The following is a 16,990-nucleotide window of genomic DNA, read 5'->3' on the forward strand; positions in this document are numbered from 1 at the left end:
TTAAACTCGGTGCCCTTGTTTTGAATAAATGGTGCCCACAGGGGGTGGCATGGTGCAGTGCAGTGTGTTGTGGTTATCAGACCCTATTGGTCATCATGACACAGAGCAGTGTGGCGTCATATTACCATGACCGGAGGCCTTTCAGTGGGAAGCTGACCCTAGAGAGGACACCCATGTGATGATAATGAAGAATAATGATCCTCCGTAATAAGGCATCGGGCATTGAGATCAATTCTAGCAGGACCGTTAGAATCTATTTCTGCATTTTAATGCTCTGCGAAGAGTGTTTTGAGAGCAGATTAGTGTGCGCATGTGTGTGTGTGTGTGTGTGTGTGTGTGTGTGTGTGTGTGTGTGTGTGTGTGTGTGTGTGTGTGTGTGTGTGCATAATGCATCTAAATTGCATTATGTAACATAATCATTGCTGTCGCGTGGAAATGTCCATAACGTTAACTTTTCAGGAAATGGAAAAAGAAATGACCTGTGTTCCAATGGGTCCAGTGTAGTTATTGCTTAGTCACAATGTCCTTTAGTACTTTTCGTTGTCATTTAGGGGCAAAATGTAACATGCAATGCATTGTGAGCTTGTAGATCAGCTGTTTGGGACTTTTGCACTGTCAGGGGATTCATTTATGGAAAAAAAAAAACATTCAAATATGGATATACAAGGTTTCTGCCCTACAATGGACAATATGCCATTTTGTTAATGGCTGCCTTTTTTATTTTTTACTGTTACATTTTCTTAATTAATTGATCATTTTTATAATCAATTAAATCAACTTGTTTGATTAACGGTCGCGTCCCTAACCCTGGCATTGATTGTGCTGTTATAGTCCGTTTCTGCCTGCAATTATTCATGTCTGTCTACCCAGCCAGTAGACTGTGATCTTGAGCCATCTAGTGGCGAAGTTAGGGATGACTCAGGGTGATAATATGCACCCAGAGCACCCAGACAAAGCAAACAGTAAAAGTTTTAATATTTCAACCAAGAGTGCTTTAGTGCTTACACTTACAGCATGTTTAGAGACGCAGGTGCCAGGCCTGTTGAACTGGTAATGGTGAATGTATCCTCAAAACCACACACACACACACACACACACACACACACACACACACACACACACACACACACACACACACACACACACACACACACACACACACACACACACACACACACACACACACACACATTGCATTCAGTGCATTCGGCCTAGAAATAATAAATCCCATTGTCCTTTGTCCTCATCTTGTCTTTTTCTATACAGACTCTGACGGCTTCCCAGTATGCGACCAGTGCCTTCCCCAGTATGGCGGTTTGAGGTGTGACGAGTGCAGCGCTGGGTTCTACAAATTGGCTGGCAAGTGTGTGCCCTGTGAGTGCAGTGGGAATGCAGACCCAAAAGGCCCTGCCCAGATCTGCCACCCGGACACAGGGCACTGTCTCCGCTGTGGAAACGACACCACAGGGCTCCACTGCCAGCTGTGTGTCCCTGGCTTCACCGGGGACGCACGTGCTCACAACTGCAGCCGTGCAGGTAATGGTTTAACCGTAAAGCAAAAGCAAAGCAAAGTTACTATATTTACCCAGGGTATCTGGGCTAAGCTCAAGAACTTGTTTCCAGCCAGGCCCTGCTCATAGAACATTTCATGGTAGTGGTTCAATGCCTTGCTCAAGGGCACTTCAGCGGTGGTAATTTTAACGTGTCGGACCGCTGATTCGAACTGGCGACCTTCCGGTATCAAGACCGCTCCGCAATCCGTTCGGCCACCGCTGCCATCTTTTCGATGATGAGAGGTTTTGATGACAGAATATGGCCATGGTCTGAAGACTGTAGGAATATGTAGGAAATGATAATACTGTGTGTCGGGCGCACTCACTCAATTCTCAATTGGTAATGGCCCCAAAATACAATATCAGGATGTGTCCACTGTAGCTAGTTGAATGTTAACATATAACTTACAGTAGATCAGGTGCAAAGAGGCCTGGCTAGCTTTATTGTACAGCTATACTGTTATTTTATATGCTCACCAAGTAACTCACATTATACTCATGAATCACAAGAATTATTTTTTTATAATAAGTAACATCGATTGACCCAGTTTATGGTACCAAGTTGGGCGCGCTGTTGGAGCTCATAGGAAAGTCCTCAGAGTTACCGTAGGTAGATGGTCTGTACTCACAGTTCCTTAGCAAACCTGTGCAGAAGCTGCAGAAGTATGCAGTGGCAACCTCCGAGCACTTCTATTGCCCCAGCTGGTCCAGCGATGTCCTGAATTTCAGCACACTATATTCAAAGGAAACCCCACACACTAATTCACTTTTTATCCTTTACAACAAATGCATTTTCTTTTATCAATTATACTGTAGTGTTCATAGTACTCACTGGGGCAAAGATAATATCCTCCAACACCCTCTCTTCTCCCACAGTGTTAGTGGGACAGCTGAACTTGTTTTTAGCTGTAGCTTAGCATTTGTTAATTTGTTTGGTGACACTGGTTGTGAATGACTGACTGAAACATACAACTCTCCTGTAAATACAGGCTTCACTAATACAAAGCCACACTAGTGCAACATGATTTGACAATTTCCTGAACTTATTTAAACACATAGGCCCTCATTTATCAACTCGGCGTAGGCCTACGCCAAAATATGGGTGCACGCCGGAATTACCACAATTTTCGGCATTTACCATTTCCGCCATTTACCAACCATTTACCATTTACCAACCTTGAAATTGAACATGTGCCAGGACAAAAATCACGTCTGGTCGGGAGCTGTCGTAGGCTTTGTCCTCAGCTGTTTTTCTGTCGTACACAAGCGGAGCAGCATTGTCTGAACTGCTGACATGCTGTCACAGGCATCTAAACATATGTTTTCACTCCTAAAATGTATAAAACTAATAATTCACGTGAAAAAAATATATTTTGTAATGGCATGTCATATGAAATTGGTAGGATATTTCCAAGTGTGCAAGCAATTAAAATTGCGCAATTAAAAACAATGTTGCAAGTTAGATGCTTAAGCCATTTAAACAGTGTTTTGCATGAGATGAGCGCATACCGGTAGCATCTATAGGTATAGGCTAACCCAGCCAGCCTGAGCCCACCACCACTATAGCCTACCACCAGTACCACATAAGGTTTAGGCTGCACAGGGAGGCAGTCTAATATACAGTAATGTCATAAACGTGCATGCAGGTCACGACAGTGACAGAGACAGACAGAACAGGAGCGGAGGAGGAGATGCAGCTATTTGCAAAACAGCATTTGTCACGGGCTGTGCGTGTCCAAACTCATTCCAATGACGTGAGCAATGTTATTTAATTAATGCTTCACAGAATCACAGGTTTTCGTTCACTAATCTTGTTGTATATTAAATTAATAAACACTTTCATAATTGTATATACAACTAACAACACACAGTGACAGTTGCTTGCAAGTTGCGTGTGCGTGGGAAAGCGGGGGAAACGTTTTTATTGACTTTTTTCGTCATGTAACTATGGTTTCCAAGGTCGTACTGCAGTTGTTCGTGTCGCAAAAACGAGGGCGATGCTTGATTTCATAGGGCGTGCCAGATAGATTTCAACCGTCACATTTATTAACGTCGGAACGAAATTAAGGAAGGATCAGCTGTTTGCGATCACTTTATAAATGCCGTGGCGACGTGGGTGTACTAGGAAACCTACACTCGAATTTGGGGCAGATTTTACACTCAATTGATAAATGAGGGCCTTAATGTCCCTGTTTGTCCCAAAAACTCCAGTCTCTCCCTGCTTCCTCATTTTTGTCCCACCCGTCTTGCTCTCCGTAGGTTGGCTCGTGTTGATTGTCAACCCAGTCCCCCAATAGCAATTCTGCCATGAACAAGCAGCAGTATAGATTGAAAGGAAATTTAAATAAAACTGTATCTGTAGCAGGGTTCTCAAAATGTAAACAACATTTAACAGTGTACACAAATGTAAAAAAATTATGCAAGGTACTACATGTACATACAAATAGTGTCTTGACAATTTGTCCTAACTTTGTGACTTTCTTTACCCACTACAGCATCACGGATCGTCCCCACACCGGCAGGAGTGACCACAACAGGGCCCCCTAAATCCAGCACATCCTCCCCGACTCCGTCGGCCACCACCAGCACACCATCTACCACAGCCAGCAGCACCTCAGCCTCCCCCCGGACCACCAACACCAGCACTGTGCCACCCCGGGCAGCCTCCACCACCACCACCGCCGCCGCCCAGACCCTGCTGACCAGCCTGGGCAGCCCCACGGACAACACCACGGCGGCGCGGACCGAGGTGTCCTGGACCCAGTTCAACATCATCATCCTGGCCGTGATCATCCTGGTGGTGCTGCTCCTGCTGGGCTTCGTGGGCGGCGTGTACACGTACAGGGAGTACCAGAACCGCAAGCTCAACGCTCCCTTCTGGACCATCGAGCTCAAGGAGGACAACATCAGCTTCAGCAGCTACCACGACAGCATCCCCAACGCCGACGTGTCGGGCCTGCTGGAGGACGAGGCCAACGAGGTGGCGCCCAACGGCCAGCTGGCCCTCACCACGCAGGGCAACTGCTACAGCAAGGCCTAGCGGCGGTCCCTGACTGACTGACACCCCCCCCACTTAGCCCACCCCACCCCACCCCGTGCCAGGGGCCCAGCTAGGGCCCCCTCCTCGCTATGGGAGGTCACCACAAAGCTGCTGGATTGTACCAAAACAAAAACAAAAAAAATAAGAAAACCCACAATGCTCCATTGCGCATAACTACTGCTTTAACTCCACCCCAGCTCGCCCGTGGCGCTTCAGAACACTTTGCATTTAAGAACCAGGAGAACAAGCAGGGTGGGATCAAAGATTAGGGATGGCGGTATGTGACAACAACAAAACTAAATGAAGCGGATCAGCAAAAATGGACCCAAAGAGAATAGTTTCTTGTTTCTGTTGTGTCCTGTAGAGGGCATTATTCCAGATCTGGTAGGTACAGTAATTGACAAAGCTAATAGGCAGGGATTAGATAGCCTACCTGTTTGCTGGTACATTGATTCCTGCACAGTTCTGTGTGGACACAGAAGGACTTGCGTGTGATGATCCTAACATTTCAACATGTTTTCAGTGGGACTAATGAACGGTTTATTAAGTTATAACCTCGATCACATGAACAGTGGTCTTTAATGGAGACAATGATTGTTATTTAATTCATTTTTATTCCGTTATTTATTGTTTCACGTTTTTATTCTTGGGAGAAATGCTGCACATGTGTTGTGTTTTTTCATGGTGTTTTACCTTTTATGTGCTATTGAATGGTAATTTAATCGGGCAATATGTTTTCATGTACAGTATGTGTGTCTTTGTGAGCGTTGTGAGAGTAATAGGGGGGAAATTAAGGCTGCTGGCGAAGGCAATTCATGACCTCATTCTTTTATTTTATTGCTTTTTATGATTTTATTACCTTATCTTGAGTATTATAGAGGAGTGTTTGGCACAACTGCAGGGCGGTGACTTGTGCTTATTACAAACCACTGATAGGCCAACATTTTGATCCAGTCTTCAAATCTAATCTAATAATCTAATCAACAATTTGAATAAACAAGTAGTCTATTACTTATATAGTCTATAGTAGTCACATTATCCATGTATCGATTGGTTTATGGCCCAAGCTCACTACGCAATAAAAACCTGTTAATTTAACTCTGAGTCAAATTAACATTGATTATTTTACTGTGCATGTACAAATATTACTCAAATTAATACAAAAATACTGAAGTGAAACCAACCTATACACGGTAACCTAGTAGTACCCAGAGTAATCTAGTAAGAGAGTAATGACACTCCCGTTGACTCTCATTGTAACAATGGAATGCGGAAGTGCTCATTCTATCTCAATGGAATAGTTCCAGCCATAGGAGCAATGTTTGGAACTATCGCCCCGCCCATAGGCACCCGCTTTGCGGCGAGATCAAAGCGTGTCACCACTCTCTTACTAGATTACTCTGGTAGTACCCATGTTACTGTAATCAGTGTAGTCACACACAAACATTTTGAAGAAGGCAAATACAGCAATTTTGTGTAAAAGCAATCCACTTTATAATGTAACAATTTATCCTGGGGGCCTTGGTGAAATCTTTTGAAATCTGCTGTTTGTGAAACTACCATCGACACTTTGATGGCCTCTGTTTGTTTTGTTTTGCTCTGTGGTAGATGATGGGGTAGACGATGGAATTCACTCCTCAGGTATACTGGCTCTTTCCCCGACGTGATCACTGTAAATATGATATTGTACAGATGAATGTGAATAGTAGCGTTATTATTATTATTATTGTACAGGTAGAAGATGGCGTACACTCTTGACACTCTCACACAGACCTTTGGACCTTTCACCTCGAAGGGGCTTAATTGTGGTGGTGATCACTCCACACAGCATTTCTTCTTGTTTGTTTGTTTTCTCCACTAGCAATGACATCTTTCCCATGTGTATTCAGCTGCTGCCTGGACTGGAAACATGACTCGGACACCCAATTGTTGCGCTCAAGACAAGAGAATAGAAATGGTGTAAATATTAGTCCTCAAACTACTCCACTCTCAACACACATTATCGAATAAAATTGGGTTTAACTGTTCAACTAACTTGTTTCTCTATTACTCTGATTCCCACAATGCCCACATTAAGTACTATTGGTATTTGTTTGTTCATGGTCTCATGACTCATGGAGACAGGCGGTGTGACGGACATAAACAATAACATCTGATGTGCAATACACAGTGGTGTAAAGTAACTAGGTACATGTACTCCAGCACTGAGCACGAGTAAAGTACAATTGAGTGTGTGTGTGTGTGTGTGTGTGTGTATGTGTATATATATATATATATATTTTTTTTTTCTAACTTTTTCAGGATTTACAATTTCAATACTTTTACTTCTGCCCGACTACATCTCAGAGGAAAATGCTGTACTTTTACATTACTTTTACTCACTCACTAAAATTATATGATTTTGATATATATATATATATTTATATTTCGTCCATTTCAATATCTAAAGATATACAAAGCTCACAGTGAGCTCGTAGATCGGCTACTTTCAAGACATTTATATTTTTTATTGAATACTAAAATTAAAAACTAAATTCATCAAGACAGTTAAAGAAAAATAATAATATACAGTAAATATGCAAAATATATGCAATTAGTAATTACTACAGAAAGAGTACAGTAAACAGTTGTGGGGCAGGGTTCATTTCCGGTGCTCTTTTAGAGCGGGTTTGAAGTAGGGTAAGGACTCAAGGACACACATTGTTATGACTGCTGCTTGACATTTTGAACTTGTGAAATGGGACATTATGCATAATGAGTATTTTTCCTTTCAGGAGGCTTACTTAAGCGTATGTGATTGAATTTGTGGTATTGGTACTTTTACTTAAAGTATACAAAATGTGAGTAGTCTGCACAACACCACCTCTGCAATCACATCCGATGTGCAAGATAACGAACCTGTTGAAGCAGGTGTGTGAGATATCATGGGTATGCGTTCTGTGGGCTTTTGCCAAATGATTTCCCGTGAGCGCTCCTCCCTTCCGCTCTCTGTGATGTGATGCCATGTGTGTGCGTGCCTTGGTGCGTGCATGTGTGCGTGCGCGCTTGTGTGCGTGTAGTGCGTGTACGTGTGCGTGTGTGTGTGACTAAGAGAGGTCTGTGAGTCCGAGCCCTATGTGTGTGTTGCCATGTCCGCTTATTATAAGCGACTTTGGGCTTATTTGTCTGTAAAGTTGCTTGGTTTAGTGTGTTTGATTGAAAATGTTATTCACAGTTTGTAGAATGGGTACAGTTCAAAAGAAAGTATAGGTCAATACAAAAACTGCTACTATATCCTTTTATGCTACTATTGCCTTTTTTACACGGGCCATGTGTGAATTGAATTAAAATGTTTCATGCCATGGAGTCGGGAGTCTAACCTGAAATGAAATGAAATGAAATGAAATCTATATTTACCCAGGGTATCTGGGCTAAGCTCAAGAACTTGTTTCCAGCCAGGCCCTGCTCATAGAACACATTTCATCGTAGTGGTTGATGCCTTGTTCAAGGGCATTTCAGCGGTGGTAATTTTAACGTGTCGGACGGCTGGTTCGAACTGGGAACCTTCCGGTATCTAGACCGCGCCGCTATCCGTTCGGCCACCGCTGCCACTGGGCACTGGGCACCGCTGCCACTGACTCCGCCAGATGGGGCAGCAGAGAGTACACTGGGTTCCCCCCTCCAGTGTACTCTCTGCTGCCCCATCTGGCGGAGTCAGGTTATCGGGAGTCGGGACCTTACCCGATTAGGCCGATTTGTGTTGTTACAAATATTCCTTGTTTTCATAGATCTGGGGACGGGGTTGCTTATTTCTCTCACACAATCTGGCAATAACACCATAGGGGCAACAAACAACACTGGTGTGCGTGCGTGCGTGCGTGCGCCTGCCTGTGTGTGCGTGCAGCGTGTCTGTCTGTGTAATAGTGTGTATAATATACACACACGCACAGTGTGCGGTCTAGTATGGTAGTAAGTAGTAGCTGGATCCAGGCTAAGTAAGTAGGGGGTGTGTGTACTGTGAGTGAGAGTGTGACTGAGAAGAGAAACTGGATACATATTATGATGACGTTCCAAAAGAGGGAAGTGTTCATTCATTGTCTTTCTTGAAGGGTGCTTAATTTAAATGTGTGACACAACAACAACGTGTATAAAATGCAGGAAAGTTCCACTTGGAAAGGCACTTGACTTTCACTGATCACTGCATGCTGCACCACCGACCCGGCTCTCTAGTTTTAACCATAATGGATCATCACATTCCTATGATGGAGCAGCAGATGGATCATCACGTGGAAGGAGAAGACGCTTGTTGCTGTTGTGGTGGATCCATGTGCCAGTCTGAGTCTCGGCGCTATATTATTAATAATAATAATAAAGATCACTTCATGCAGCAGACGCGCTTAATGCAGCTGACCCGGTTCATTGTTGCGGGCTTTCTGTTCGTGGTCACGGCTCTGCTGGCGCTGCTGCTCGTGTTCGTCTTTGGGAATATGCGTGTGCTTCATGGCTGCCAGCAGTGCCAGGTAAGAAAGAATATTCAAAGAATAATAACAGACAAGTGCACGACACGTTACTGTATATACCGTATAGCCCGCCTGGAATAGCTGTGATATGATGTATAGCACCATGCAGTGGTGGAATTAATTTACTTAAGAAAAAGTATAGCTAAAAGTATATCAATGAAGTACGGTAGGCTACTCTGTTACAACTTTAAACGCAAAAGTCCGAAATAGTACAAAAGTATCTGGTATTAAAATGTACTTAAAGTACCAAAAGTAAAAGTATCTAAGTCTATAGTCATTAGTATGCACTAATATGCATTGCAGACTAGTTTTCAACTGTATAAAAATATTTTGAAATGTGTTTGATGCCACGCACTGTGAGCTTGCTATTTGACCGAGATGTAGGCCTAGTAGAATTTAAAAAAGTACTGGAAATTGGAAATACTCAAAATTGTACTATTTATGTGCAGTGCAGTACCGCACGTACAGGTGCTTAGTTACTTTACATCACTGCATAGCTCGCATTTATAGCATACTGTAGGCTACTGTACAGCCATATAAGGACTAAGGAAGGAGTCATCTCGAGGCACTCCTGCGTGACGTACGTGGCTACTTTTTACTCACTGTAAATAAGTCAACCAATAATACTCGCTGCTGCAACTTGAAGTCAGCTCTTGTTTCACATAATATCCATTTGAAAGGCGTGGCAAAACAAACACGTGTATTTAGTTAAATTAAAGGTAGGGTAGCTAGCCCTAAGTGATATTTTGGGTTAATAAAAAGAAAAACAATTGTATGTTGTTAAACGGTTAAAGCACTAGGGGTCTCCGCTTCCCCGTTTATCCAGCTCTTAAATAAACACAAAATACATTTTCAGTTGGGTTGCTACATTTCAGGCAATCAGGACATAGTAGGCTAGTAGCCTAGTGTTCCAGTTACAATTTTGTCTTCTCATTACTTTTTGAAAGTTGTGTCATCATGAAATGTCGGTAATATCACAGCCATTCTAGGTCTACGTTAGCTTAAATATTATTATTGCCATACATAGTTAGTTAGTTAGTTACTTTATTGACACAAATGTATAAAACATTGGGTCCAAACAATAATAAAAAACCCATGAATCAAAAACTTTAAAAGGTACAATACATTAAAATATACAATACACAATACAGAATCCCTTTACAACAGGAGCTTTCTATTGCTCCACAAGTGACAGGCAGGCATGTAGCATACGCAAAGTCTCTCTGTTAGTGCCCACAAAGAGTGAGCTCAAATCAATACCCTCATGTCCATATTTCACTCTGATATCTTGTGTGAGGGGACACACCAGTATGTGCTGTTCGTTTTGTATACCAGTCTCACATTGGCAAAACCGCTGTTCAGGTGGTAGCCTATGCGGCTCCATCTTCCCTTTTCCACACGCAGTCTATGAGCGGACAACCGAAACCGTGTAAACCATACATGTTGCTAACAGTGTTTGTTTTCTTATAGCATACACCTTCTGCTGACCCTTCACCAGGTAAATAATTATTATAAACATTACTTATACAGTACGTTGCTTTCCAAAACACCTGCTAGCACAGTTCCCAAAGTCAATCAAAAGAGGTGTGTGTGTGTGTGTGTGTGTGTGTGTGTGTGAGCTTGCCTTTTTATATACGGTCACATACAGTATAGTGTCAGAAACACAGACTGTATAACAAGAGTGTGCAGTAAAACTTGGCAATTTGGATTTTATTATATAGTCTCTCGAGACAGACTGTTGACGTCAATTCAAAGGAAAAGAGGGCACTGTTTTTCCTTTATGTTTTGGCGATTGGGTTGTCAGATTGATTAATCATTAATCATTAGTTTGCTTTTTGGGATGTCCCCCTCGAAAACGAGATGTGACATCTCAAGGGGATATCCTTTCTCAATAAAGGTTCATATATATATATGTCATAGGCCTACAGACGATTTCTAACCCATCATGTTTATCATCTATCCTGTAGCCATCAGTGCTCAACAGCAGAAACAAGTTCAAGTTCAACAGCATCAAAATCCAAGTGCACTTTTGACAGGTAAGGTAGCCTACTGGGAAATGCCTATTTTAACTTCTGTTGACTACTAACCAACCAATCAACAAATCAGTGTAATTTCATTGTTTAATGTTTACTTGTTTCATTCTTAACTCCTAAATTGTGGATGGCACTCTCGCCAGCATTAGAGGTCCAATGCCCTGTATCAGTGGGTGTGAAAAGCATGTCAGGATTTAATAGGTTGCTGACCAATTCCCCCAGGGGGGTCTCCATATGAACTCCTCGAAAGGCGAGGCGTTCTGGGCTTGTAGATCTGCTATTTTCACAATATTTCTGTGGAACCGGGTCAAACAAAATGTAATGCCTCAACTCGTACACTACCTTGTAAGTGCTTATCAGGGTGGGGACTTAAAAGGTTGAGAACCATTAATGTATGCTGATCATTTAACTAAAGCCCTAACCACACCAAAGGGTCAAGACGGTTTTAGCGTTGTCCCTGCGGTGTGATATATGTCTTGTTGCACATTGACCCACGTTGACCCTATAGTGATTCAACGCATGGAATTCAATGGCCCAAACCACACCAAAGGGTCGAGACGGTTTTAGCGTTAACTCCTTGCAACCGTTTGGACCCAAGGAGTTGCATGGTGACCCTTTGGTGTGGTTAGGGCTTATAGCATGGCTATATGGCTTTTTTTTCTCATCTGGAGTACTAAACAAAAGGATTGTGTTATCCTGTTTTGGTATGGTGTGAAAACAAACCTTTCTTATTGCCATATATTCTTCTAGCATCAACATCTACCAAGGAGCATCACCACCTTGCGTGGGAGGACAGCGTCGGTCATGCCCACCTCCGCGGGGACTTCAGCTACTGCAACAAATATCTGATCGTGCCCAGAGACGGCTTCTACAGAGTGTACCTGCAGATCACCTACGAGTATGACGGCACCGCCGCTGATCCGGACAATGACTTTATTCTGGATCACAACGTGTATCACATTGCGGACAACTACCAGAGAAACGTGACACTAATTCACACGGTTGACACGGTGAAATGCGATGTGGAACACTGTCAGAGGTCCATGTACTCGGCAGCTTTGTTCAAGCTGAAAAAAAAAGACAAGCTGTGGGTGTATTCAAGCCACCCCAGTCTGATAGCGGTGAAGCCAGACCGGGTTTTTTTCGGTGTGGATTTCCAGTCTGAGTTAGCGGAGTCTGAGTGACCCCCCCCCCCCCCCCCCCCCCCCCTTGAACTTGTGGTTTCCTGAAGGGATTCCGGGAAATCCCGTGCTCATTACTCATGATTCACACTACAACGCTGAGCAAGGCCCATCACGCATGTGAAAAGGACATTTCTTGGTGTGCTGGCTATTTCTTCATTCTTATGATTCACACATGGAATAGCATGCGGAAACCCTCTATATTGTAGATTTGATATACTAGACCGGTGCCCGGCTGTAGAGCACAGACAGAGTCGGTAACGATTGAAGTTGGAGATCCATCCCCCACCCGGCTACGCAACACCCGCTGTACCCGTGTCAGAGTACCCATTCCACCCATCTGCCCCTGTCCCTTTTAAGCCCATATATGGAGATGTCTGTATCTGTCTCTCTGTGTCCCTTCATTCCGATATATGGAGGTCTGTGTCAGGCATGCCCAAATATGGAGTGTTGTGATGTCAGAACAGGCCATGGGCAGAGGCCTATTGTGGTTCTGGGCACTGCACTCCCTGTGGGGGTGAAGTCGGTGGGGCTAACGGTTCCCGAGTTACGTGCATTAAAGCTGTACACACATACGTACGTACGTACGTACAGAGACATTGTGCATTTATGGATAGATAGATTTGGTGTGTAATATATTTGATTTCAAGCTTCAGCTTGTTCCCAAAATATTAGTTTGTTTTTTGACGGACTTTTGATACATTTAACAGATCAAAGATCAATAAATATCAATAAATATTTGTATGCATTTTAAAGCATTTGTTTCCACCTGTTAATTATAGGCTATCTATCTAATAGGGCCAGGCTATCTATAATTTAAGAAGTCCTAAATACTGGAATTGAAACACCCACATAGCGTTTATACTTGAGCCAAAGAAAACATTTCACACTTTCCTTTTCCTTTGCTGACTAATCAGAACGTGAAGTGCAAGAGACTGACTCACAGAATTGTTGTGGTTATTGTCGTCATGGTAATTCGTTTTTTGGGTTAATCAATAATGTAATAATAATGCCATAGTAGGTTTTATAAGCTATATAAAAATTAAAAATAAAACAGCCTCATTGAGGTTAAAATGCAAAAAGTATTTTAATTACAAAAGCGGCAAAAAAGGTGAAATGAAGTGACTTTGATAAATCTATTGTGGTCAGAGATGGACCGTTTAATGCATTTCAAATCCTTTTGTATTTGTATTTTTTTTACATTTTGTATTTGGCTGGTAATGTAATTTGTATCAATATACTTTCAGATCTTCTATTTTCTGTATACATTAAAATAATAAAATACATCGACTTTTCTGCCTTTATTATGGATAATACAGAGAAAGAGACATGGAGTGACACGCATCAAAGGTCGTCAGGATTGGGAGTCGAACCCAGGCCGCATTAGCAGCCTACTGTAGGTAGACAGCTACGCCAGCCACCCGGGCCGGGGAGGATGATAGTTGTCACTGCATGCAATCCTACAGACTGGGGTAGCAACACAATGTGTGGGGAGGAATTGAAATTGGGAAGAAAAATCAGACCCGTCTGTACTTGTACAGTACTGTACACACACAGCTGTCTATAGGAGTGGTTGCACCACTCCAAAAGGGGTAAAAAGCAAGGGCCTATGGGAACTACTCTTCTGACTAAATTAATTGTGGCACACTATTTAAATTAAACGTTTTAAATAGTTAGACTTGTGGAGGGAAGGTATCGAGTATTTTCAAGTCAAAAAAGGGCAAATCTTTCTTGATTTGATGAAGTCGAGTCCAAGTCATTTATTTCGGTCCATTCATTAGAACATTGATATATAGTTAAGCTATCCAAGTGACTCGAGTCCAAGTCATGCCATTGTAACGCCCGGGACGTGAAAGTCCAACATCTTAACCACTAGACCAAAGGGATATCCCTCTGGACCAGGGGAGATATTAGACTTTTGAGGCCATCAGGCAGAGAATCTGAGCCACTCTGCTACACCATGTGACTCCACTACTCTGAGCCACTCTGCTACACCATGTGACTCCACTACTCTGAGCCACTCTGCTACACCATGTGACTCCACTACTCTGAGCCACTCTGCTACACCATGTGACTCCACTACTCTGAGCCACTCTGCTACACCATGTGACTCCACTACTCTGAGCCACTCTGCTACACCATGTGACTCCACTACTCCAGGCCTGGACTAGCCACTTGACGTACAGGGCAAATGCCCGGTGGGCTGCCCAATGAATGTGCCCCCCCACCCCTTACTTAAAAAAATGTTTTGCATATGGAGGGATGTTTTTCAGTATAAAAGTGGTGGTATTAGGGCTTGTTTGTTTGTGTGCCTCGACAGAGCGGGCGGTAGAGTATCTGCTATCTGCTTGCCGGTTGTGGTGGGCCAGTCTGGGCATAATCAATGTCAGGGCCAAATGTTTGGACACAGTCCAGCCCTGCACTACTCTGCGAGGTACTGCCATTTGCTAGAATGTGATTCCAAAGGTCATACAGAATAATTTCTCCATGGTCCCCTTCCCAGTCTAGCTGATCTGATTAAAGTAAGTGACCCATAGATACATGAGATGGGAGCTTGGCACTAATGGTCACAGGTGTGGTGATCCGGATGTCACACTATATACGTACAAATGACTGTCTGAGGGCCTGAGGAGCGTTACCAACGTAAGCTTGCATTTGGGAGCAGCAATACTGGTGTGCAGAGTTTTTATTCTAATATAAAATGGTTTACTTTTTGATCAAGCTATGCGTGTGTCCTTTAGCCGTTTTACCAGCTTCTCTCTCAACTTGCAGTCTAAAATTGAATCCATAATGTTTTATAAAATAACGTCAATCCTGTCATGATGACCCCTATATGCATTGCTTATTACTCGTGAAGTCAGCAAAACGTTCAACCTCAGATGCAATGCATCAGCGATTAAACTGCATGGTTCATTAACAAATTCAACATGGGTTTGTTTATTCCTTTTTTGACATTTTTTAAGCATTGATGGTAAACTTCTGGAACCAAGTCAAGTGTCGTCAACACAGCAGTTTCCACTCAGCGGTACTTGCAACAGCCTCCTGAGTTTACCCATAAACAATGTAACAGTTTGAGAACTTGGTAAATGCTTGAACACACACACAACACTACACCAGAGGACTGTGGTCCTCAAGCTTTTCAGGCCGTGGCCCGTGACCCCCCACCAAAATAATCATATTTGAACTGTGGACCCCCCGTGACAAACACTTGAGTTGAGGCATTAAATAGTTTGCTCAACAGATAAATATTGTGAAAATATCAGATCTTCAAGCTTGTAGACCTGCTATTTTCACAATTTTTAGGTAGTCCCAATTTTCACAACTTTGTTTGGCCAATCAGTTTTTAGAATAGTATAGTTTGCTGTATTAAATGTCTTAAAAGTCCTTATATTGTTACTGTCACTGAGAACCACTGCACTACTACATACACACGGCTCTCAATTATTTAAATAAACTGAGACAAACAGAGGGGACATGAGCCACACTCCTTGACCACGAGAGCCATGGAATGAGCTGACTCCTGGTTCCGTCATAGTGTCTGATTCAAACAGCAAATGGCCACCGGATGCTTGCCTGTTGTTTTCCTTTGAAAACAAGCAAGATGCCGGACACCAAGAAGCAGGTGAGGCCTAGTTTTGTTTAGTTTGCAGCTCTACTCATCTTTAATATTCTGGTTCCTGGAATTAGGAATTATGTGGTCTGACAAAATTGTATACAGCATTCTCAGGCGAGGCTTCCTGTCTCAATCGTGGATAAACAAAATTCCAAAGTGAAATGACCTTAAATTATCATGAAAAAAGTGAAATGGGACAAATAGTTGAGAAATAGTATTGTAACCAGAGAATGTAAGTTTCAATTCAAAGCATTTCGCCCAGTTGCATGGGACATTTGTACAGGCAGTTGAAGGACATCGATCGTGAGTTATTTATGGAAATCACTTTAAGTTGATTTGATTTCGGCATTGCACTGCCACCGACTGTAATGGACACTTTATTTGTTTTGGGGCGGCATACGGTGAGAACACTGTAACCTTGTGTTGTTGTTTTTTCTGCATAGTGCAGGATAGTTGAATACTAGGTAGGCCTATATTGTTATGTAAAGATGGTGCTTCTTATCGTTTTCTTACCTTTGTATTGCTGCATACGACTACTTTCCTTCTCTGTACCTGTGACTCTTAACTGCCTCCTCATGGGTGAGGGAAATTCCCTCATGGATCAATAAAAGTATCATCTATCTAATTATCTATGTCTGCTCATAAAGTAGTTAATATTTTCTTAATACTTGTGTTAAACCTACAACTGCATAGTGTGTGCAATTGGATATTCTCAAGCAATGATTAACAGTGTTAAAGGAGTAGTTCACCAAAATAATTACTTTTCTATCACATGAAACCTTTAATTCATTATTTAGTTTTTGTTGACACTCAAAGAGTCTCCATTGAGTCGACTCTGTACGTATAGGTCAAATTATTGGTTTAGGAATGCGTCAAAACCTAAAATAATCTCCATGAAGTCTAGGGGGTGTGAAATTGATAGAAAACTAGAAAAAGTGCTCCTCGGAGCACAGGTCTCCGCCAGGTCAGGTAGGATATTGTGGGCCAGCAATGTTCGGAATTCACCAATCAGGATGGAATATGAAAAATATCCATCCAGCATCCAGGGTGTGTGTGCAGTGCACAGTTTCG

At 42.6% G+C, this 16,990-nt stretch overlaps 2 protein-coding genes across 3 annotated transcripts in view; both read left to right on the forward strand.

Annotated features, from left to right (window-relative positions):
* Positions 1-6,627, forward strand: part of LOC306934690 (multiple epidermal growth factor-like domains protein 9) — a 44,301-nt gene extending 37,674 nt beyond the window's left edge. The window contains exons 5-7 of one of the 2 annotated variants that reach the window (XR_013791330.1): positions 1,267-1,536; positions 4,049-5,822; positions 6,027-6,627. Coding sequence is in view for 1 of the 2 variants with exons in the window: in XM_079517375.1 (XP_079373501.1) it covers positions 1,267-1,536; positions 4,049-4,593 (815 nt within the window). In the remaining variant the exon portion in view is untranslated. Of the gene's footprint in view, positions 1-1,266; positions 1,537-4,048 lie in introns of both variants that reach the window. The other variant, XM_079517375.1, reaches the window with a different exon arrangement.
* A 2,327-nt stretch (positions 6,628-8,954) lies between these two features.
* On the forward strand, positions 8,955-12,309 carry LOC306934456 (lymphotoxin-alpha-like; the record flags this gene model as incomplete). The annotated part of the gene is made up of 4 exons (XM_079517024.1): positions 8,955-9,092; positions 10,563-10,590; positions 11,060-11,128; positions 11,876-12,309. The coding sequence occupies 4 exons, from the start codon at positions 8,955-8,957 to the stop codon at positions 12,307-12,309; spliced, it is 669 nt and encodes a 222-aa protein (XP_079373150.1).
* Positions 12,310-16,990: the final 4,681 nt, after the last annotated feature.

The sequence above is a fragment of the Electrona antarctica genome, assembly GCF_951216825.1.
Source record: "Electrona antarctica genome assembly, chromosome: 12".
Lineage (NCBI taxonomy): Eukaryota > Metazoa > Chordata > Actinopteri > Myctophiformes > Myctophidae > Electrona > Electrona antarctica.